This window comes from Tympanuchus pallidicinctus, unplaced genomic scaffold, assembly GCF_026119805.1.
Source record: "Tympanuchus pallidicinctus isolate F22 unplaced genomic scaffold, pur_lepc_1.0 scaffold8, whole genome shotgun sequence".
NCBI lineage: Eukaryota > Metazoa > Chordata > Aves > Galliformes > Phasianidae > Tympanuchus > Tympanuchus pallidicinctus.
The window spans coordinates 4,111,242-4,135,807 of record NW_026294802.1 but is presented as its reverse complement, the minus strand read 5'-3'; the positions used below and the strand labels follow the sequence as shown (position 1 = coordinate 4,135,807).

General features: G+C 39.9%; 2 protein-coding genes across 13 annotated transcripts in view; one reads left to right on the top strand and one right to left on the bottom strand.

The window, feature by feature from the left end:
• The window catches only part of NINJ2 (ninjurin 2), a 508,566-nt gene that overhangs the window by 125,343 nt on the left and 358,657 nt on the right, over positions 1-24,566 (bottom strand). The window lies entirely within an intron of this gene.
• Positions 1-24,566, top strand: part of WNK1 (WNK lysine deficient protein kinase 1) — a 97,991-nt gene that overhangs the window by 53,441 nt on the left and 19,984 nt on the right. For 7 of the 12 annotated variants that reach the window (XR_008202630.1, XM_052667532.1, XM_052667531.1 and 4 more), the window contains 17 exons: positions 523-611; positions 1,982-2,201; positions 2,419-2,755; positions 3,515-3,702; positions 8,776-9,204; positions 12,418-12,489; positions 13,122-13,271; positions 14,323-14,796; positions 15,940-16,221; positions 16,354-16,407; positions 16,896-16,987; positions 17,586-17,748; positions 18,225-18,341; positions 20,159-20,332; positions 21,113-21,164; positions 21,332-21,472; positions 21,846-23,275. Coding sequence is in view for 11 of the 12 variants with exons in the window: in XM_052667532.1 (XP_052523492.1) it covers positions 523-611; positions 1,982-2,201; positions 2,419-2,755; positions 3,515-3,702; positions 8,776-9,204; positions 12,418-12,489; positions 13,122-13,271; positions 14,323-14,796; positions 15,940-16,221; positions 16,354-16,407; positions 16,896-16,987; positions 17,586-17,748; positions 18,225-18,341; positions 20,159-20,332; positions 21,113-21,164; positions 21,332-21,472; positions 21,846-23,275 (4,464 nt within the window). In the remaining variant the exon portion in view is untranslated. The remainder of the gene's footprint in view (positions 1-522; positions 612-1,981; positions 2,202-2,418; positions 2,756-3,514; positions 3,703-8,775; positions 9,205-12,417; positions 12,490-13,121; positions 13,272-14,322; positions 14,797-15,939; positions 16,222-16,353; positions 16,408-16,895; positions 16,988-17,585; positions 17,749-18,224; positions 18,342-20,158; positions 20,333-21,112; positions 21,165-21,331; positions 21,473-21,845; positions 23,276-24,566) is intronic. The other 5 variants (XM_052667530.1, XM_052667533.1, XM_052667537.1 and 2 more) reach the window with 4 other exon arrangements.

Below are 24,566 nucleotides of genomic sequence, written 5' to 3'. Positions count from 1 at the left end.
TCCCATTCTTTTTTAAACACTATTCACATTATATAATGATCCAGTCTGATCATTCTGAGCTATTGTTTTTCCCATAAAATCATTCTGCCAAAATTACTTCATCTAATGGCATGTTAGGAACATTCTGGGAAGCAGCAGAATCCTTTAAAGACTGTTGAAGTCAATCTTATGGGTTCTTGCGTTAGTGTTCAATAGGAAACATTTTTTCCTCTGATCATCATACCTTCTGTAGAAAAAAATGACACGATAAGCTTATGCTTATAGCCTGGCACCTAACTGTTGAAACCTTCTGTTATGGAAGTCTAATCAAGAAATGCTGGAAAAAATCCACGTTTGAAAAAGTCACTAGCAAACAGATGAACAATAATATTGGGGGTAGATTTCCTTGCAACCTCCACTAGTGGGGAATTCTGCCCAGGTACATGTTGAATAAAAACAGTCGGTTTGTAAGTGAATATTTGCACAAACAACACTTAAGTCAAGTGAGCCTTCCAGATTTTTCTTCTTATTTGTATGTTTCAGGGTGTCAAGCCCGCCAGCTTTGATAAAGTAGCGATCCCTGAAGTGAAGGAGATTATTGAGGGATGCATTCGGCAAAACAAAGGCGAAAGGTAAGCTTTCTTTCCCGTACTGATAGAGATATTACTTTTGTCTGAATCTGTAACTTGTTAATACTAGATATAGTTAATTACTGGGATCTGATGCAAGTTAGAAAATGAATATTATTTCTGCAGGTTCTTTCTCTGGCAGGTTCTCATTTAACACTTGTTTTACTGCATTAGTGCAAGGCAAAGTGCAAATGCTGTAGTAACCATCCATATTATTCAGAAGTTCTACTGTTCTTACTAAAATTTTGATCTAATCAGTAAAATAGCATATAAGGATCTTTCCAAGTTACCACTTAATGGGATTAATGGGATTCCTCATTCTGTAGCTCTGTTGGTTTTTTTGTTTTTCTTTTTTCTTTTTCTGTCCCTTTGATTCCATTGGCATTTATAGCTAATTATCTTGAGAGCTCTTTATTTTTGAAGTTATTGATGTTTGTTTACGTTCAAATTTTCTGCAATATTATTTTGGCTTGAAGTGATTAGCTTAGACCATTGCAGAAAATCTGTAGCTGTTCTAATGGTTTATTAATGGATTTTGGTGTTGTTTTTTTTTTTGTTTTTGTTTTTGCTTTTATGTAGTTGCTTTTATGTAGATTGTTGGAGTTAAGAATGCTTCAATCTTCTGTCTTTTTCTAGCTCTTCACTATTCTGTTCTGAGCCTGTTCTGTCAGTGTAGAGTTGTCTTCTATTAATTCTTGGAGTTTTACGTCTAATGCTGTTGCTGTGTACTTTAGACTTCAAATTTAAATGTTTAAAGCAATTATGTATTTTTCCAATTCTGAACTAATATTCTGAATGCATGGCACTTGTTCCTTGCCTTTTACCTTAACCAGTTAGCTTTCAGACTACTGCTACACTCTGTGAATATAAGAATATATTGCTAATGTTTTTGTACTTTCTGGACAAAGGTAACTGTGGAAAACTGTGCAAGTTGAAATGGTTGAAAACAGTACAGATATGAAAGGTGCTTCACTAGTGCTGAATTAACTAGGTTAGACTTTTGTCAATATCTTTAAATAGACTGAAATAGCTTTTATGACTGCTGAACTGATCTGGGGACTAAGAGTTGTGTGTTGGATCTTAATCTTCAGTAAAACCAAACTGTCCCTTCAAGGCTCGTAATTTTAGGCAGTGGGCACTTCTGCTAACCAATGTGTGACTTTTTTTTTTCCTAAATCTGTAGAGCTGTTGCATTTTATTCCTTCATCATACTTTTAGATAGAAATTTGCATGATGAGCTGTCAAGTGGTTAATGAGAGGAGGTATGAAATGTAGATGATAAATTCGGGAGGTTGTCAGGCAAGGATATTCTTTAATATTTGATGAAAACCTAACGGTGTATGTGCTCTCCACATTGTTTTCCAATCTGCTAGATATGCTATTAAGGACCTTTTGAATCATGCTTTCTTCCAAGAAGAGACTGGAGTACGGGTAGAACTAGCAGAAGAAGATGATGGAGAAAAAATTGCCATTAAACTCTGGCTGCGAATTGAAGACATCAAAAAACTTAAGGGCAAATATAAAGATAATGAGGCAATAGAGTTTTCCTTTGACTTGGAGAGAGATGTCCCAGAGGATGTGGCACAGGAAATGGTAAGTGGTGGCAGTCTGGCAAAACATTGAAGGTAATAGCATTCTTTGACAGTCACATGTCACCTATCAGCCTTTGCATTTACTCTTACTGTCTAGAAATAAAACTGCTTCAGAAGTCTGTGAATGAGAAGTTAGTGCAAGAGAGTGATAGCCTATATTGTAGCACAATAGTGGCTGTCTATGACAGTCTGAATTCTGTGAATATATCCTCCTTCAGGTGGAATCTGGCTATGTCTGTGAAGGGGATCACAAGACAATGGCGAAAGCTATCAAGGACAGGGTATCTTTGATTAAGCGAAAGCGAGAGCAGCGTCAGTTGGTGCGAGAAGAACAGGAGAAGAAGCTTCAGGAAGAAGGTAGTCAGAAGCAGCAGCTGGAGCAACAGCAACCCTCAAGTGCTTCCCATGCAGGGTCAAAGCATCCCGTATCTGTCAGTGGTACTGCTCCTGTCCCCACTACTTCAGCATCTGTTTCTACTCAAGTGGAGCCTGAAGAACCAGAAGCTGATCAACACCAACAACTGCAGTTCCAGCAACCCAGTATATCTATTCTTTGTAAGTGTGTCAGTTGATTTCTTTAGGAACTCTTGCACTTACACTATTTCACCTGCCCTTAGGGAGTCTGGAATCTGAATTGCCTTAATATTTTTAAGACAAAAATGATGCAGGTATTTCAGATCATGGTTCTGTTTCTGAAAAAAAAATCACTGCCTGTTCTACATACTAAACACGAGCACATAAGTTAACACGCCTAACTCTCCTGCCATCCCAATGTTAGAATCAGTATCTGAATAATGATATTAAATGAGAAGCTCCATGTCAGAAGTTAGCAAGCAAATTATGATCTGTTATAAGGTAATAGAGATTTTAAGTTCTTTGTTATGCTTATTTTAGTTGCATCTGCCAGCTTGTACAATTGACCTGTTTCATGCTTTTATGAAAAATAAAATAAAAGTGAAAAGCAAACAAAACAAGACAATAAGCGAGCCTGAAACATCATTCATGACAAAGTAGAATTTAGGTTTTTGTTTCTAGTTCAGCATTTAATAGGGAGCATAATTTACTGGCAAGTATATTTCCAAAGAACTCCTGAAATGACTGATTTTCAGAAGCTAGGGGAAGGCTTACTGGTAGGGAGTTACTTAGTATATTGGAGAAAAGAAAACTCATGGTTTTTGCACCATTGTAAATATTAGAAGGGGTAAAATGCTTATAAGGTCATTGTGATGTGACACAAATGCAATCTAATATTTGATAGTAATACTTGAATTATGAATCCAGTCTTGCAGTTCTTTTTGTCTTTATTTTCTGTAGCTGATGGAGCAGTTGATAGTGGCCAAGGGTCATCTGTTTATACTGAATCGTGTGTGAGCAGTCAGCAGACTGTGTCGTATGGTTCCCAGCATGACCAGCCAATCTCAACTGCTGCAGTCCAGGGGTATGCGGCTTCAGTTGGCCAAGTGCAGTCACAACAGCATGGAGGATATCAGCCACCTACAGTGGTAAGCCAGAACTTAAAAGTATTGCAAATGCATGGAATTATTTAGTTCTGAGGGTTGTTTTGTTTTGTTTTGGTTTTGTTTTCTTTTTTTGAAGGTGAGAAGAAAGTCTGCTAGGCATTCTTTCATGTATGCTTTCCATGCAATACAAATTCTGCATGGGAGCATTAAAATTCCTATTTTACAAGGTGACTGAATCTAGTTCAATGAAATAAAAGGAAATATTTTTCTTTTAAAAAAAAGTTTTTATTAAATCTTGAGTACACTTAAGCAGAATGACAGGTTGGGATTTGTAATGGATGTAACATCCTCAGTACGAGACTGTCTCATGAAAATGAGCGTTTCATCTCACTTGGGAAGGTGTTTTGTATATATGTGAAGTTACCAAATATTTAGCTATTGCTTTGATTTGAAGAAAGGATTAGAATAATTTAAGCTGCTGTTTTGAAGTATGATATTGCTATGTATGTCTGTGAGGCTTTGATTTACAGATTCTGCAGGTAAGCTCTTTTTAACTGTTATAGAATGCTGCATGTGAGTACTCCAGACTGAGGACCCCACATCCTTGTTCCCAATATTATTTCTAGCTTGTGTTGATTTGCTCATCAGTTGCCATGCGTATTCCTTGTCCCTGGAAAGTCTGCACTGGGCACAAATACTTCTCCTACTATGTTCATTTGTGTGGCCCTTTTATTTTGGTACGTTCTTCCCTTGGTATGTTTTAGATCAGAGTACAAGAACATTCAGAAGTCTATTCCAGCACTGGAGTAAAACTTCTGCTACTCTTATATTGTCTTCAGTGGTTCCCTTGTCGTTTTGTTTTTGTTTTTTTTTATACAAAAATCTAAACCTAAGGCAGAGATATCTTATAGTATGGTAAAGCCATACAGGAAGATAATGTGACAGTCAGGACTTAAAAGAGTCCTCACTTTTTTGCTGCCTGCGCTTGTGGACTTTATTACAAAATCGGTGTTCCTAGATTTTTGGAAAACATGCTGGTTTCAGTCATAACCTGTAGTTTTGTGGTACTGCTAGTCCTTGGGCAAACGAATTTTCAAGCTCTCAAACTAAGTTACTGCTCTGGTTAAGCCATACTTTGATGTGTGAGTATGTCTTGGACTAGAAGCCATTTATTGCCTTGGGATGGCTAGTTTCCAGGTTGAAAGACCATGACCTTTTGAGAGAGGTTGGGAAAACAAGCACACTACAAATGTATAGTCAAGCTGCTCAGTTAAATCCTAAAATGTGCTCGTGCTCTGATGACAACAGCGGTACCGGAAGGTTAACAGAATGGAGTAGAACGCTACAAGAACTACTAAGACTTTGTTGGGAAGACAGGATGACAAGTCAAAATGAAATTGACATCTGGAGAAATAACCTTTAAAAGAAGTAGAATGCAATTCAATCAGGACGAGAGCAAGTTTCGTGCCTAAGCAGGAAAAATCAGCTACACAAGTACAGGATGAGCAACAACTGACTAGGCAGCAATTCCACCACTAAAAGAAAGAGTCAGGGATTATATTGGACCACAAGCTGGACATGGTCAAAAACATCATGCTATTGTGTAAAAGACAAACATCATGTTTTGTGAAGTAGTTCTGCTCTTCTTGGCCATTGTTAAGTCTATTTTGGACACTCTGCCTGATGAAGGAAGTTGAGAGTGTGAATGGGGAGAGAATTCAGAGGAGAGTGACAAAAAACACCAAGAATACAGGAAACATGGTTTTTGTGGGTTGACTGAAAGAGCTGAGTCTGTGGAAGATGAGCTTGAGGACAGAGAAAGCTGAAAGGCCACCATAAAATACATAGAGGCTAATCAGATCACAACATTGTTGTCAGATATAACAAAAATAATAAGCTTAAATTGCAGCAAGGAATTCTTGTTTAGAAAAGGATTTTTTTCTAACTAGAAAGGACAGTTGTTTACTCTAGACTCCATTACTGGAGCTGTTTCTGAACAGGTTAGATAAACTTGTCAGGAACGACATGTATAACCGGTCCTGACTTGGACCAAGTGAAGGATAAGGGTGAGATGTTTAACCCTTTGAGGTTCCTGATGTCTCTCCTCCAAAATACTGAGCAGTCTATCAAGGTTTCTCATATGAGAAATACTTTAAATTAGATCTCTGCTAGATACCTTGACTTTATTTTTTTTCTCAGTTATGTATTTGATTTCAGTTATCTTCAGAAGTTATATCCAAAAGAGGGGCATGTATTTTTAGAGAAATATTTCAGTTTTTAAAAGCTGCCTCTCTAAAACATAATTTTTCCAATCATTCTAAAAAAAAAAAACAACAAAACAAAGCCTAAATAACAACAAAAAAGAACCAGACAGAAGGATAATTCTGATTCTGTCAGTTGGGTTGAATTTTGACCTATGGCCTTCTGTCTCGAGGCAAGATTACAAAATCCTTGATACTTGTATTGGCTCAGTGTCTGGAAAATGCTTGTCTAAGACTAATCTAACTAAACTTTCCATGTATTCAAACAGCTTTTTCCACAACTGTTTTGTAGACTGTGTAACGCTAAAATTTTTTAGGTAACATTTTAGTTGGTAAAGAACCAGCTGGAACCTCTTAGTTCACTTCATTCAGGGAGTTGCCTAAGCAGAGAGACTGGTTACAGAGAGGCGATAGGTGTAAGAGCACATGCACTCACTAAACTAAGAATGAATGAAAGGCCATCAATAACTTAAGGTTTTTTATTTGTCACATTATTAAGTGTAGTGAATACACATACTGTGGGCCACATTGGTGGCTCCAAGGAAAACATTCTCTCTTATCTATTCTGCCTTCCACATGCATCTTAGAAGGGCACTAGGGAACTTCCCTTACTGTTCAGTAATCTAAAAAAAACTTGAATCCTCAGAGGTGCACACATCCTGTTCTTGGTGTATGTCAACATTCATTCAGCATTCTCATATCTTCTTGCACACATAGTAGTCAGTATTGGGCCTATCATTGTGTGTCTGCATTTCTTTTCTATCATTACAATTTTTGCTGGTTTTGTTTTTAATTTTTTTGAAGTGTTCAATTTTTAACTTTTGTTTTCCTCCTTTAGCCTCAACGTGGTCGTAGCATGTCAGTTTGTGTTCCCCACCTTCCTGCTCTTCCCTCTATGTCCTGCATCCCTCTCAGTGCTCCTTGCACCCCACCACCAGCGCTGTCTGCACCTCTCTCTCCTTTCTACCTTCGGACTGTCCCTGAAGAAACCTTTGCAGAAAAGCTTTCTAAAGCCTTGGAAAGTGTCCTGCCCATGCACTCTGCCTCTCCACGCAAGCATCGACGCTCCAGCCTGCCCTCCCTCTCTGTCAGTCCTGTATGTGTTACCATTTGCCTCCCAGCACAGTAAGATAAGTTATCATTAAATACATCCTGGGCTTCAGGCATTTATAAATTGAGAAAAGGAAAAGATGATTCTTCCTCATTTCTGGGCTGCTAGCTTGTTTGTTTTTTTTTCCTGTTACTGTTTATTGACAAGCCGTACACTCAAAAACATGATCAGTGTTTGACCGTGTATTTCGTATTTTAGGAAAGTATAAATGAAAATTATTCAGCTATACCACAGGAGTTAAAGGGAAGACTAGTTCTTTTCCCCTGAAATCAGAAGACTGTTTTTCATTTTCCAACTTCCAAGCATTGAATGTTAATTAAGCCCTGCACAAAACAGCCGGCTTTTAAAGCTTAGTTGTTGTGGCTGGTTTTCCGGAAGCTTTGGCTTGCTGTGATAGTGATAGTAGAAATTCAGAGTATGAATACTTTTGAGGAGTCTTACATTTTAATCGTGGTTGCCACCTTAGCGGCTGCTGCTTGGTGGGAAGATTTTCATGTGTTTCAAAAGGTCAGATGCATGACAGCTTGCAAGATAGCCTCTTTCAGTTTTTGGCTTTTATTCACTTAAAATAAGCTTCGAGAAACTTTTATCTGCAATTGAAGTATATAGAACTAACTTTCAGAATGTAGTCAGGAGTATTGGAGTAGGACCTTCTTCTTACTATTGGTCAATATGGAAATTTGCTGCTGCTTTTCCGGAAGAAGGGATGGGAAGGAAATGGAACAATGTGCAAAAGGCAATTTGAAAAAGTTGAAAGTAGCTCTTGTCTTCAAGACAGTACATTTGCTGCTGACTCTTACTATTTTTCCTTTAGTGTCAGCAGTATTTTCTTTCAGTGTACTGTAGGCAGCGATGAAAAAGATGCAGCATTGCTGAATTGTTTAGTATTCTTATGTAGAACTTTTGTCAGTGAAATTTTGCCCAGAAATCCTAACTAAGATGAGCCTAATCTGTAGTAATACATCATAAAGAGTGGAATCACTTAAAGTTTTTGTTGACAAACCTGTGAATGTATTGTTGTCCAGGAAAAAAAGTGGATTTGCTTCAGTGACTGCTAATTTCTTATGTGAAAAGGATATGATGCAAATGGATCAAAATGATCAAAAGGGATGACTGAATTTGATGGAATCTGAAGACGCTGCATTTTTATGAGTTTTCTTTTCATTATTTTTTCATGCGTAGGCTGGTATGGTTCAGTCTTGGAAAGCATTTTTGTTTAGCTCTCTGGATACCGTACAGAGCACCTTCCTGACAGGACACCAGCACTGTGTTTTTTACATTAGATAGTATTAAGTTTTCATATCATTTTAATCTTCCAGATGCGAGTTAGAGGCCCTGCGTCGTTACTGCTATCAAGTTCTGATTTTTTTATATGCCCATATGGCAGTAACGTCCGGAGTTAGATTGGATTTCAAGCAATGACCGCAGTGAATAGCCCATGACAATAAACTGCATTCCATTGTCAGGAGCAAAACCAATGTTCACATTTACTGAGTGGTTGGAATTGGACTGGAAAAGCAGCTTTAACACAAGCAAATGTTTCCATTTGTAGACATGCCTGCCACGGATGTATTTAATGGATATTTACAACTCATCTAATTTTCCTAAGTATTGTATGTTTTTGACCATGAATTGAGTAGTCATTCTATAAAGTTACTTCACAGAACTGCCTAGTGAACTGTGCATGTTAATGTGCTTTCACTTTTAATGTATGAATTACTTGTCTTGTTCATGTCAATACAGCCTCAGCATCCGCGTGGGGGAACACCAACGTTCCCAGATTCACAGATATTTTTCCCAACCGTTCATGAACGGCCGGTGTCTTTCTCACCACCACCTGTCTGCCCGCCGAAGGTGGCAGTTGCTCAGCGCCGCAAGAGCACTTCATTTTTGGAAGCCCAAACTTGCCACTTCCAACCATTGCTGAAGACTGGCCAGAGTTTAGTTCCACCTGGTGGTAGTCCCACCAATTGGACACCAGAGGCATTGGTTATGCTGGGCACAACATCTCATAGAGTCGCTGGAGAGCCTCTGCATGTGCAAGTTAACCCTGTGTTTGAGCCAGCTCCTGTACACAGTGACTATAGATCTGGACCAACACCTCCAGAGGATGCTCACTACAGAATGCATCCAGAAGCTGTATATTTGGTGGGCATGCACTATCCGTCACAGGTATCGGAGCAGTATGATCAAGTAGCTTATAACTCACACGTGACTGAACAACATTTGAAGCAGGTTTCTGACTCAAAGCATGTGCAAGGTGGTCCTCCACAAAGCTCTGTGTTTGACTATCAATCGGGGCAAGCATTCCTGGCAAGACATGTTCAGAACTTGAGGCTGGATGCTGGGTTGAGTCCTCTATCCAGTCCATTATCCAGTGTTTCAGCTCCTCTGAGTGCAGATCCTGCTCAGATGACGTTCCATCAGGTATTTGTTCCTCATTCTGCCCCAGCTGTGCTCTCTCACAGCGGTGATGGCAGAACAAGCTGTGTTTTTGAGTTCCATGTGCACACACCGAGTTCTGCTCCAGCAGAAGGGGCGGCTTTACCCCAGCGGGTCTACAGAAGTCGCCGGGGCTCAATGGAGACCAGTCAAGAGGAATCTACTCAAGGCATAGGGTTGCATGGTCGGCTTCAGCCCGTGACAGAGGAACGTTATAACTATCTTGGTCCTGATTTAGCAGGTCCCAGAGGGGGTTCTGCCAGTCGGAGCTGGCCAGAAGGAAGCCCAGAATACTCCAGTGATTCCTCACAGCTGACTTCCTCTGACACTGGCGATTTCCAGTCTCCTCCCCCTACAGGGGGACCATCTGCTTTTGGTTCAGACTTCTCATTGCCCATTGTTCAGCTGCCTCAGAAGGTATTGCAAGAGTCGCAGCTCTTCATCTGCTTCCCACAGGGAGCCTCAACTCAGCAGGCCTTGTCCACCTCGCTTTCATCAGGACCACCTGCACACTATCCTCAGGTTACAGGAGAAAATCCTTCCAGAATTTCTCTGCTTTTTGTAAATCATACTTTGCACTTAAAGAGGAGCCTTGCTCTTATTTAGAACCACATGGAGCAAGTATCTTAGCATTCATGGGGGTGTCTTTACGTTAAGTCAGTGGTCTACTAGGATCTCTTTAACTTAACAGGTTACAGTTAAAGGATGAGGCATCAGCAACCCCTCAGTCTATGTTCAGCTTTGGGTGATGTATTGGTATGGCTTTTGTGTTAAGAATAACAAAAGGTCAGTGTTCTTTTGGATCAGATGCTGTTTTGGAAAGAGATAGCTGAAGTACTAAATTGGCTTCTCAACAATGGGTTTAATGAAATGAGTCTTCCACGCAGTTTGTATTGGTCGTGTTACTAACACTTGCTTTGTACTGCTATTCCTGTTCCTCAGCTGTTTGATGAGAATGTTATTTGAAGATTTCTATCAATAATGTTTCATTGGACAACAGGTTAACTCCGTGACTCTTGAAAGCTGAAAGCGATTTTTCTAGGTTTGAGGGAAGGAAGTGGGAAGAGAGAAATTAAGGGCAGTATATATACATGTAAATGGGTTTGGAAGTGCCCTTGCAGAACTATCAAAGAAACCGAGCAAGCTGAGTAGTTAGCTAGTGGCACAAATGATTCTTCATATAGGCTTTGCTTCCTTATAAGCCTAGAATGTGGTGTCTTTTTTAAAAAGCAAAATCTGAGGCATGGAGTTTAGCTGGAGATATGTTCTGTTGGTGTATGATAAATGCCATTGCAGTTTTCATTCTAGTATCCTTCAGTTTGTACACCATGAATGTGAGGTGGACGTGTATATTGTATCTGTGCTTGTATTCTGAAACTCATGAGAAGATGGTTTTCTTTTCTTTTTTTTTTTTTTTTTTTTTTGTGAAAAGAGAGGCTTTACTTTAAGTAAACATCTCTTACTCCCTCACTCTTTCTGTTTTTGAAATTAAGAATTCGAATACTCTAGCTATTAAGCTATAAGCAACATTGTTATTCCTCTAGAAGAAAGAGAGCCTTTTTTGCTTTATTGTGGTAAGATCAAGAATTAAATACTTAAATCTTTCCATGTAGGATGCTGTTGGTTTTGTTTTTTTTTTTAAGCTGAAACAGCTTAATCACTGATGCAATAAATAGTGATTTCTGTTGTTTAGGAGAACCTGTGGAGTGAAACTGCAGTGCAGGAAATTTGAAAGTTACTTGGAGATTGTTTCTCCATAAACATCTTTTGCTAAACTTCAGGTGATTTGTGATGGGTGAAAAAGACATCTGGAAATCATAAGAAGGGATTCAGATTATTTTTACAGAATGCAAGTTCCAGAAGCTGTTATCTAATTCATTGGAAGATCGGAATGTGAAGTCTCAAACTGAATCAATATGAAGAGAGATTATTTCAATGGACACATTTGTATTCTAACTAATAAGGGCCTCAAAGCTTCTAAAACAACAAAGAAAAAACGGTTCTTTTCATTGACACTGTTCTTTCCTTAAAATAATACATTTTAGAGAAAATTTTTCCTAATAAGCTTCTGCAGGCAGAATATGCAAACCATTTAGAAATTTTAATAGTTATTTCTGATATGATACCTGTGCTCCAGATGTTTCTTATGAAGGCCATTAGTTTACAGGTGGTGCGTGCTCAGGGAGCTTAGTGGAGATCTTTGTCCAACTGTCTCCAAGATCTAATCAAAGAATGTTGGTCACAAAAACAGTGGTGAAAATCCATTCCATTTTCTTTTGCATCTTTCACATTCATTTGTATGCCACTCATCCATTTTTTTTTTTTGTTGCTTATTCATTCAGATTTCTGTCTTAGCTAGAACATGGCCCCAGATTCCTCTATATCTATCCTTGGCTGATAGCTGGTCTGGAAATGATTTTTAATTAGGATTTTGATAAGCCTCTCTAAAGAAACAGTTTATATGTATATGTATTGAGTGTTTTGTTATTGGTATGTATGTTTTTGATCTTTATAATCAGCTTTATTTTTTTCTAGCTTATTTTATCCTCTTCACTTAACTGTGTTCAGAACACTTGTAAAGGTAAATTTTAATGCCTATATTTCCAGTTACCGTACATACCAAGGCATCCTGTTTTTAACACATCATCAGTAGAGGAAGAAGCTGGTAGGCTGGTCTGTCTCATTTTGAGGGGCATTGGGAATGCAAAAACTTTGCTTTTTTGAAGGACTTAAAATGGATTTTGGTGCTTTTCCAGCTTGCACTACTTTGTTCTGGTTTTTGTAGTGGAATTTGGCCAAGTAAACTGCTAGTCTAAAAAGAACGGCTAGAAACGATTAGAAACAGATCATTCCGGGCAGAAATTATTTTAACTGCCTGCTGCAGAGCCGCGTGGTTTTTTATTTTTCTTTAAAAGCTGACCCTTGGTCTTTTTTTTCCTATAGACACAAGTACAAGGCCAGTCAGCCTCAAGTAGTACATCGGTACCGTCTCAGCCTGCCCAACACACTCAGCAGGTACGATTGTTTTTTAAACTTGGGTGTAAAATATTTTCAGCAGAGAAATTTGATGACTTCTTAAAGAGCAATTACCTTTCCCTGCCCACTCTTCAATCCGTAGTTTTGGATAAAAGAGGAATCCTCTGGTTCTCCCATAGTCTAACATGCTACGAGATTACCTTATTGAAATTTATTTTTAGGATCATGTTCATGCTGCTTCTCGTGTGACTGTCTTCCTAGCCCAACCTAACTTTGCATGGGAGGTGCCATTCAAGGAAAGACATGTCAGGATCTGAGAGTTAGATTGTCAATTGTGTAGACAGGCAGACCCCGTTCTGATGAGTTCTTCCAATTTGAAATAGTATCTTCTGCAGAGTCCTCTTCTCTTAATTGCCTGAAGTCCCTATGTGGAATCTGTATTCTTGTTCTCACTGTTGAAGCTAAAATCCCGTTGCAATACTTGGTGCTAATAGTGGAGCTGTGTTAGTAATACTAAGAAGTAATTACTAAAGATGAATTCACTCAGTATGTTCAGAAGATCCACTGATATCACTTAGGAGGGAATAAAAGTCAAAACTTAAATAGATAGGCTTTTAAAAGTTCCTCTGTGAGGTGTTAAAAATAGCTTCTGCATCTTTTCCCTACTGTAGAATGCCCAGCAGCCAGCTTCTTCTCAACAACCCGGACAATACCAGCTGCAGCAGCCATCAGTTTCTACTGGTGCCACTCCCACACAAACTGTCTCTCAAACTCAGACTTCACAGGTTATGCCAATGCCTCAGGCAGCAGCAGAGACACAGGTAAGCCATATTTTTCTTATCAGTACAAGATACCTCACACCTGGCAAATTCAGTATGCTGCTACTTTCACTTTTGTCATCTTTTCTAATGGTTCCAAAACATTCATCCAGATAGTAGTATTCTCAGGATACTGCAACTGTCAATTTTGCTGGAAAATATGTATTGGAAACACTTTCTTTTACACATGGCAGTCATGAGTAATTTGTTTGAGGGAAGGATAGCACTTCCATTCTCTAAGGTCTTTAAACAGTCAAAGTATCGTGAAGCATATTGATGAATGGATTACTATGAATGCGTTTTCAGGAACTTGTCATTTCTCTGCTTCCCATAGAATGTACATCTTCTGCACCATTGTGTGTAAAACACATGTTCACATATTTAGGTAGTGAACCATAAGGACTGCCTTTTCCACTCTTGTCATCTCTCTTATTCAGCTCTTCTCCTTTACTGCCTGATCAAGAAGCTTCTGTTACTGAGTATTACTTCATTTTGGCTCATATCTCTATCTTGAACATGTGAGCCTTGTTTTTGTTTTTGAAATTGTTTTGTTGCTTGTTCATCTTAACTGTCTCTCCAGTTGCATCATTTGCTGGCTTTAATTGACATATCCCCTGCCATTCTCTGAATGCTGGCACAGTGGCTTTTCATTCTCCATTCCTTAGTCCCCATACCCAAAGCTGACAGATTTGTGGAAACATTTGCACTTCTTTCCTGTAAGAAGGCAGGCTTGGCTCTGGGGACAGAATTGAGGGGAATTGGATTCTGTTTGTGTACAAGTCAGTGCTTTAGGGTATTCTGATGTTGCTCTTTTACCCTCTGTGGGGGTCTATTTCAAGAGCCTGTGAAGTCCTTCAAGGGAAGTGTTGCGAAGTGAGGACCTTTTGGAACTCCAGCCAACTTCCCAGCCACTCTGCCAACTGTGCTCCCCACCCACTTTAACAGAGTGCTATAACTTGAATAATTCTTTCTTTGACTAATGCATAAAAATTCTGCTTTCTGCAACCCTGCTTAAAAACCGAAAAATCTATCTCTATTTTCTTTACCTCCCCAGCTTCCTGTTTCCCAACCAGTGTCGATCATCCAAGGCGAACCTCAATTACCTGTTGCAGCACCTTCTCTCCCTCAACCTTCAGTTGCCCCATCAGTCCCTATTGGTTCTCACTTTCTGCCCGTGGGACAACCCTTGCCAACTTCCATTGTCCCCCAGTTCTCAGTCTCTCAGTTGCCCGTCGCAGCTCCTCATGTGTCAGTGGCTCAGCCAGGTTTCCAGTCACTGCCAATTTCAATGGCAGGCGGCATGAATCAGCCATTGCTCACGCTGGCAACATCTGCTGCGGCATCCGCTGTCCCTGTAGGATCAACTGTTGTCCCTAGCCAGCTTCCCACGCTGATGCAGCCTGTGGCTCAGTTGCCCAGCCAGGTTCTCCCGCAGCTCCTGCAGCCGGCTGTCCAGTCCATGGGATTGCCAGTCAGCATTGGACAAGCTGCTGATGCTTCACTTCCTGCTGGAGATGCTCTTTACCAGGTATTGTTGCAAGCCAGCAGAGCTCTTCCCCTCCGACTTTCACCTCTTCCTCTAAGGTACCAGCTCAGAACTGTGTGCCTGGGCCAACTCACTTCTCATAAGAGAGCCACAAGGCCATGGAGATGAATTCTATTTTGTGGTAAAAGTCCTTTTTAAGGAGGGAGGAGAAAAAGTGTCTTCTAGTCACCTTCTGATTTTTTTTTTTCTCTCATTTGGCAGTGGAGTTTGTCTAAAATGACAAGTGTAGTGCAGGACTTTTGTCAGCTGCTGTGTAAAGGACAATAGCTATGTATCTAAGAGATCTGCCAACTTGAATTAAATTTAAAAAAAAAAAGTCCCAAAACATTGTGATTTAAAAACTCATATGGGTTGTGTTTGGGAAAGATAATCTGTGGCAGCATATTCAGCAATGTCAGTATTTTATTCCAATTTGGGGAAGGGACATGGGGAGGTGTGGACTTGGATTTTCTGGAAATAAGTCGGGCAACAAGGATCTTGAACGAGAAGTAAGTATATGATGCAAGTTATGAAATGCTAGACTGATCGGCAAGGACTACTTTGGCTACTTTGTGCAATCATTGTCATGGCAATATGAGTAGTGACAAAAATAGTGACTTGGCATATAGTTGTTCTTCTAAAGTAAAGTCACTGAGACAATGTAGAGCGCTGCAGAATAGAAACTGTGTAGGAATTCATGCTTCTTGGTTCCCGGGTCGGTTCATCGTGAGAGGACAGTAGACATGCAAGGTATTTACTCGTCTTGAGAATCAGCAACAGGTGTATAGTATGTTCTGAGCAGTTCAGCATAAAAATCCTTCAAACTCATGTCAAGCCACAGGTCTTAAAATATTAAGTCCAATAGGTAACTTGGGAGAGTTGGGAGGTGAAAATTGTTTTGCCTAAGGCTTGAAATTTTGAACGGAAATTTGCTTGTTGAAGCATAGTGACTTGCAAGCTGAGCTTTGGCTTCTTAAACAGCTATTCTGTGTGAAGATGGTCTTCAGAAGCACTTGAATAAGTACAGAAGGGAAAGGAAAGCAGTTAGAAGTTTCCCCTGAAACGGATATATGTATTTTTTTGTTTTGTGTTGTTTTCTTATCAGCTCTGGCATTCACTAACTTGACTCCCTCGTTTCTGTTACAGGGCTTCCCATCTCGGCTGCCACCTCAGTACCCAGGGGACTCAAGTGTTGCACCTTCCTCTGCTGTGGCTTCTGTTAGCATTCCTTCTGCCATACTGTCCCCTCCCCTACCCACAGATGTAATGACTCAGCCAGGCTATATTGCTCCTGTTGTGCAGCCGTATGTGGAGCAGAACGTTTTAGTTCCTATGGGCAGCGTAGGAGGACAGGTTCAAGTGCCCCAGCCTACAGTGAGTTTAGCACAACAGGCCTCATCAGCCTCCTCGCAGCAGGCAGTTGTGGAGGTAACTATGTTAAACATAACAATGCATTTAGAGTCTTCAGATTATACAGCAGTGAATGTGTGTGGGGAACTAATCCCTTCCATGCTTGTCTTCAGATGGAAATTAATGTTTCAAATAACCTTTTTCTTACAGCAGAATGTCATGCCAATGTGGGGACCTTGTTGCCACTGGCTGTTCTGTTGGGAAGTGAGTGTACCTCTTACAGGCAAAAAACCTGTTAACACTTCACTTCTTGCTAGTACTGTAGAATATTTTGCCATATCAATGAAAAACTGCTACCGATAGCCTTTGAGATTCTCTCATTTTGCCCATTCCCTGCAGCACTGATGTTGCTAGGGAGAATTTGAATTGTCTTTGTGTTCTGCATTGGCTTGCCTTTTGCACATTCTGTTAGTAAGACTGTGGCTGCATGGCAAACTGTAGCAACGTGCATCTGTAGAAGGATGGCTGATTTTCTGCCCCACCCCTCCTCAGGATGATTATTTGCTTCACTGCAGTTTGCTTTTGAGCCTTGTAAATTAAAGCTCTCTAGATGCTAGCTAGCTGTTCAAAGTTCTAAAAAAAGTAGTGCTTTTAGCTTTATAACTGATTTGAGTAGAATGATTGAAGACTAATGGGTGATTTCGAAAGGAATGGAGTTATTTAGAGTTCTTGATGTAGGTTTCTGTCCATAGGGTACTCAAGGGGCCTCACAGACTGCTCCTTCAGAGTCTCTGCCATCAACGCAGCCTGCTCAGTCTACCCCTTTGGCTTCCTCTATGGATAGGTAAGCATGGTTTTCTTCTCACCTATCTACCAATCTGAATTTTAATTTCATGCAATAGACATAAAACTGTTAGAGAGTGTTCAAAGGACTGCTGTGGAAATGGAGATGGGTCTAGAGGGAAGGACACGTGAGGAACAGCAAGTTGGTTTTCTCAGCCTGGAAAAGAGGCTCATGGTGGCTGCAGCTTCTCACAGGGAATAGAGGGGCAGTACTTAGCTCTGCCCTCTGGTGACAGCAGTAGGACCCAAGGGAATGGCATGGAGCTGTGTCAGGGGAGGAGCAGGTTGGGTGTTAGGAAAAGGTTCTTCACTAGAGGGCAGTGGGCATGGAATGGGTTGCCCAGGGCAGAGGGCATGGCCCCAAGTGCTGGAGTTCAAGAAGCTTTTGGACACTGCTCTCAGACATAGGGTTTGGATTTTGGGTGGTGCTCTGTGCTCTCTTCCAACTCAGAATGTTCAGTGTTTATTCTTCTCCCGTACTCTGTGATGAACAGGCGTCCACTCCTATCCTGAAGAGAATGGTATCGGTAGGGCAAAACCATATTGTTGCTGATATAGAGTGCATGAGTACTAATATAAAGTTTTGTTTTCATTTTTAGTGCACATTCTGATGTTGCTTCAGGAATGAGTGATGGCAACGAGAATGTTCCAGCTTCTAGTGGGAGGCATGAAGGGAGGACTACCAAGCGTCATATGCGGAGGTCTGTCCGCAGTCGCTCTCGCCATGAGAAGACTGCTAGGCCAAAACTGAGAATTCTAAATGTGAGTGGTTTTGTTTTGTTTTAATTTTGAAGTGACTGTTTAATACTGTTGCCACTTTGAGCACGCAGTCTGTCCACTGTATTTCTTCTGCTTCTCGTGTTAGTGTTCCAAAAGTCATAGTTAAGAGTTTTTCAGAATATTTCAGATGGCAGAATTCGCTTGCGTGGCCTCCAGTGTTTACACATACTATTTCTGAATGTTTGCTTTAATCTTATTAGTAAGGCTAAGCTAGTGACATATAAGTTAGAAAGGAACAAGGGAGCATTTGGAGCCCTAGAGAAAGGTGAGGGCAAGGTAAGCTTGGTCATATGAGTAATTGGCAAATCCTCAGAAAATGTTGCTGTACTGTTTATTAGTTTAGAAAAAGAGAATGTGTTTGTCTTAGAGCAGTACTGTTGGTCTTTCTCAGTGGACTTTGAAGTACAAACATTACATTTTTATGCTTTTAATTTGAACCATTATTTTTTTTGCTTTAGGTTTCAAATAAAGGTGACCGGGTAGTGGAATGCCAGCTAGAGACACACAATCGGAAAATGGTTACTTTCAAATTTGATTTGGATGGTGACAACCCTGAGGAAATAGCATCAATTATGGTAAGATGGATTTCAGAGGTGGAAAATTGAATCTGGTCTTAATCACTTAATCTGGTAGTAATATAAGTAGTCTTATTTTCTCACTTGCTTTCTTTTGTGTAGCATGGCCTGCCTCCTTTTTTTCTGCACTCACTTAATAGGTACGTAAGCGCAGCTAGAGACTGTCTGTGCAGAGTATTATACAAAGTTGACACTTAATATTACATGCTCAGTTCACAGAGAACACCTGAGTCAATTTTTTTTATCCTAAAATGTCTTTTTTATCAATTGTATCTACTTTTGTTTTTTCACAGTCTATATTTTGGAAAAACTGCAGACAGCTTTCTGAAAGCACCAACTTAAATAGTTTGCTTTTTTTTTTTTTGAAGACCAAAACATTGTTAAGTCTTTACAATTCTGCTTAAGCATTGAGATTTTGCTGCTGTTCTCAACTGAAACAGCAAGATTTCCTCTTGAGGGAACTTCTTTCTGATTTCTGGAGAACAGGAATGACTGCTGCTTCTGACTAAATTGGTCAGTGCATCTCAAAGGAAAACAAACAAAGCAACCTCTCCATTCAACAGATAATGGTCAGGAAACAGAAGAGAACTTGTCATATACAGATATGTTTAAATGCAAGTACCATGAAGTGTGGAATAGAACCTCCCACACTTTTTTCTTTTTTTTTTTTTTTTTTTTTTTTAAATTTAAAATTATATTCCTGAGCTGGTACAATTTGAGCAAAAATGAGATCACTTTGGTATTGCTGAAGTGGAGTGAGAAGTGGGTTGGAAGTTCATCCTGACACAAAGCACTATCTTTCCCCCAACTTGGGCACCTGTGTGGTGGTATTTATCTTTTAACTTGAAGAGACAGCAGAATAATGGCTGGATTCATATTTTTTCAGAAATAATCAAATTAGTAACACAGGAAGACTTTTCCACAGAAGAGGAAGAATTTGGTTCTTGGATATGTACATGTATTGACATGTCAAATAAATGAAGTGTCACAGAAAGTATAGATCTTACATTTCCTCATATGTAAAATGATCCTATGGAGGAATAAAACAGTATATTTGATAAAAGAACAGACGGTTGATGAGGAGTGCAAACAAAATAAGTGATCTGTGCTTTCACAGTGCAAGCAAATCATTTGAAGTACGCAACCAAACGTAGACAACTTAATCTAGAACTTTATGCCCATCAGGAGACGTAATTTTCTCCTGGGCTAGGCTGACAAACTAAGAACTGTTGTATAAATACCGAGTGTATTTGTTTAAGCTTATTTATTCCAATGTAAACAGCAGGATGTATTTTTATAAAGCAATACAGTATATTGAAACTAAATAGGCTGAACACACTTTCTCTTAACATAATTCTTGTGTTTATGTACTGCAGCAGCCAGACTTCTGGAAACTAGTGATGTATAGCCTCCATAGGGTAGAAGTTCAGTATGATGTAGAAATAGAGTAGCACAGAATTTATCTTGCAATATAAAATTTTTGATTTTTTTACATTTACATCTTTCTTTAAATATGGTAGTAAATGAAGTTGCAAATTTTGAGTTTCACTGGGGAAGTCTGAAATATCAATCTGATGAAAATGACACAGAATGTTGTTCCACTGCAAAGAGCAAAGTAGGACAAATATTTCAGTGCTGGAGATAATTTCAGAAGCAAATGTTTTTTCTCCAGGATGTCATGAACTTTATCTTATGCATAAGAACAGTGGAAGGAGGACAAACACAAACAAGTTATATTATGGTTACTCAGTATTCAATACATAGTTCTGAAATATTTCATATCAATTAAAAATCTTACTGCTCTGTTCTCTTCACAGGTGCAGAATGAGTTTATTTTAGCAACTGAGAGAGACTCATTCGTGGAACAGGTACGAGAGATCATTGAGAAAGCAGATGAAATGCTGAGTGAGGATGTAAGTGTGGAGCCAGAAGGTGATCAGGGTTTGGAGAGTATGCAGACAAAAGACGATGGCTTCGTTCCAGGGTCACAGGTATGTAGAAGATGAATGGCCTTAGCTAATCATTTTTTCAGTTTTGGGTGTTACGGTTTTGCGTAGTGCTAGCAAGAAACTGAAATCTTTCATGAGAATAGCAAAGCTTAAAAACAAAATTAACAGGCAAAGCTTCAGATCAGATCGAAAACAAAAAATTCATTTAGAAAACTAAATAACAAAAAGCCATTGTTTTTTGTCAGGTTCTGACACTTTTAAAGCTGCTGAATCTCATAATAGAGTACTAGACAGACAGTCATAAATGCTGGGGCTTCCTGGGTTTGAAGTTGTGAGGCAGGATGCTAAAATCCCTAATCCTTTGTTATTCACTAAATCCCAAGAGACTGGATTCCAGGCCCTCTACTCAGTGAGCAACTAGGATTGGATGCATCAGTTAGAAAACAAAGGTTTTCAAGCTGGTTGCTGGGAATCATAAGGGGTGACATTTCCAGAATCTCTGCCTTATTTCTATCAAAAACTACTCCAAAACATCCATCCTCCGTTTACTTATCTGTGGGAAATTCATTTAAGGAAATGGGCTGGAGTGTTTAAGAAGAAGATGCTTAGATCCGTTTGTTACACTGATGGTCACTGAGCTGGTAATCTATAAAACGCTATAGCTGACAGTTGCCTAGGCAGAATTTCACTGCTTTGATAATGGTGCTTGAGTCCATGGCACTGCTTAACTTAAATGCCCACATTTCAGTAAGCTAGCGTTTTAATACTATCGTGTGGGTTTCTGTTTCAGAATAGAACTTTAAATTTTATCTTACTTTACAGAAATTAGAGTTCAAACAGCCAGATCCTACATCTTCCATGCCACAAAGAATAGGTAAGTCTTTTGTGATTTTGTTTTTTTTCAACAGTTACCTTTTTCGATTTCAGCGGATGGGTGCTGCCAGGTTTTTATTTTATATGATGGAGTTCACATTCCATATTGCAGGTTATGTATTTTGTTGCAGCTACGTATCACTAAATATCCAACTTCTTTCTGTTTAGGGGTTCCTCCTAGCTCCTTTACCCAGGTTGTCCATTCTGCGGGAAGACGGTTCATTGTCAGCCCTGTCCCTGAAAGTCGGTTAAAAGAACAGGGCTTTTTCACCTCTCCTGTTCCCGGGGGAAAAGAAACTTCAGATGTTGGTAAGTTATCTGAACTCTTAAATTCTGAAGGCTAAGAAATGCTATTCAAAACTGAAGTTAGTTTACCAAACTGACAAGCTCCTTAGCACCCCTTAAGTATCTGGAAGTAGAGAAGTGACTGTGCTGATAAGAAGTGATGATAATCTGGCTGATACTGTGTAGAATTCTTGCAGGAAAAAATGTTGATGGCCTGCCTGCAAAAGTCTTGAAACCTTAATTCCACATTTTCAATGTGTGCCTGGATTTATCTTTTTTTTTTTTTTTTTTTTTTTTTAAATTATGCTAGGAAGTTAACTTTGTCTAAGTTTATCGATAGGAGGTAGTACTCTAATGAACTTTCCAAGATGGACTGATATTTTTTGTGTTCTTTCAGTTGCTGCATCTCCACTACATGGTCCTGGAATGAATCTCTCCCACTCTGCATCATCGCTGAGCTTACAACAAGCTTTCTCTGAGATTGGGCATGGTCAAATGACAGAAGGACCGAGTACAGCTCCTCCAGTGTTTAATCAAACAATACCACCATTTCCACCTGTGCTTTCTACCATGGCAGGCAGTGGTGCACCTCCTGCATCTGTAGCTGCTCCTTCAATATCTGTTCCTTCTAGCACAGGTGTTTCTCTTCCAAGTTCTGTTACTTTGCCTTCAGAAAATGCAGCTGTTGGAGTTGCACTAAGTGCAAGTGTGCCAAGTTCTGTTTCTCCACCTCCGGCCTCACAATCTGGACAGCAGCTGTCTGGTGGTGTGGCTTCCAGTGTGAGCGCCCCTGCTTCTTTCTCCTTAACTATCACATCCCAGCCTGCTCAGCCAGTAACTGGAGACATTACCCCTAGCATCAGCACACCAGCTTCTTTGGCACTATCTGCTACCCAGGTTCCTGGTGTCACTGGTCTTGGTGTCGTTGCACCAGCTGTGACATCTCAATCTACTCCTCAAATTGTAAGTAGTTTGGCAGCACCGCAGACATCTGTTGCCCTGTCTCAGGCTCAGAATGTGTCTTTGCAGCTTCCTCAGCTTACCAGTAGTGGCTCTGTCTCCAGTCTGGCAGAAACAACAGTTGTAAGTGCTCCACAATCACTACCTGAGAGTGGGCAGTCCGCAGATAAATCACAGCCCTCCAGTGCAGCTGGCTTATCGCTACCAATCTCTGCACCTTTATCATCCTCTGTAGCAACAAGTTTGTGTGGTTCGGTCACTCAGCCAGTGATACATCCCTTACTCATCCCATCAGCAGTTACATCAACACCTGTCCTATCCCAGATTCCAGGTGCAACACCTGTGTTGCCCCAGGTTCCCCTACCTGGTGTCTTACCACAGCCAGTTACTAATTTGCCTGCAGTACAGCAAACATTGATACACAGCCAGCCCCAGCCAGCTCCATTACCCAACCAACCTCATATTCACTGTCTGGAGGCTGACGCTGATGCTCAGTCCAAAGCACCTGGTATTGATGATATAAAGACCCTGGAAGAAAAGCTACGGTCTCTCTTCAGTGAACATGGTAACGTGGGAGCAGCGCATCCATCAGTATCTCTGGAGACGTCACTGATCATGGAAACTACTGTTATTCCTGGGATCCCAACCACTGTTCTTGCACCAACTAAACCCCTGACATCCGTTAGCACTTGTATACCTCCGAGCAGTTTGCCTCTTGGACCAGCTGGCTTGCCAGTGCTGACACCAGTCGCCACGCCTGGGCAAGTGATCACCCCAGTAAGCTATATTTCAGCACCAAGCAGCGTTGCAACAGCAGTAGTGAAACCAGGGACCTCTCCCTCGAAGCCTCCGCTTAGCAGGGTACCGGTAAGAAATGCAGTGTTTATGTGGATATTCAATCGTCTTATAGAATATAAGTCAATAGACTTCTTGAACAGAATCTATTTTTTAAAGCAGAAATATTCAGGTAAAGGTGTCTTTGGTTATAATATTGGAAGGAAGCGTTTATCTTCTGGGTGTTTTCATTTTTTTTTTCTTTTTTTTCAAGAGGGTTTTTCTTTGGTCCATACTGAAATGAACATCCAATTCTATACTGTGTGTCTGAGAACTCTCTAGTATCGCTGTTCCTTTTTCATACTCCTAAACTACAAAGAGTGAAGCAACTGTGTCTTGTCTTTATTAGTGTTTTTTAAAATAGATAGAAGTTTGGGAGCCTTGCTTAAAATAGCCTTTTATCCATAATTGTTAAAATAAGCCAGGATCATTTTATGTTTCACAAACTAGTCTTGATTGCAGTTTGGCTTTTTATCATTAGCCCTTTCCTTGACAGTAGGGATGAACTAAACTGAATTTTTTAAGAATCCTTCAGATTACATGGTGTCTCTGTTCAGAGAAGCAAGGCAAATGGGGAAAAATAAAAATTAAGGTTTCTTACCTTGACCAAGGGTGAATAAATTAAGAATTTCCAAGAATCAGAACTCTACCATGTGCCTCCATGAGCCAGACTAACATTGTTACTTTCCCAGTCCTTTTCCCAAAAGCGAAGAGATAGATGGGGTATAACTATGGTACCATTCCTGTGTGTAGATATTTTTCTTAAATCAAATCAGGTATGATCAGCACGAGAACGGATAGAATAATTTGACATACAATGAGGAGGTTACAGCTAATTGGAAAAACGTGTTAGAGTAACGTGAAGCTTGAGGCCTGAGGGAATGTCATAACTGTTATAGCAATAACTTTTGAGGATTTCCACAGCCTCTGCAGATTTCTCCTTATTTCACTTGTTCTTATAGTTTTCTAGGAATTCCTTCCCATTTGTTTTGTTCTCAGCTATGCTATTCTCAGCTGTATTCATATTGTTTCCCTACTTTGAGTTTTCTTTGTTGAAAGTCAAGTAAAACATACTGATGCTACTGAGGGTATAAATCTCTCTCATGTGTTATGCATTGACTTCTAAATCCACCTCTGACAGGACCACATTGAAGTAAAGTTAATGGGGAAGAAAAAGATGGAGAGGTGAAGGGAATGAATGCAGCAAAGATTCTGGAGATTCTTTACTGTTTTTTTTTTTTTTTTAATTCAAACACCCAGCAGATATTGTAAATGATATTTTTTCCTCTCACATAGTGCGCAGCACTAGAATTGTAAGTAATTC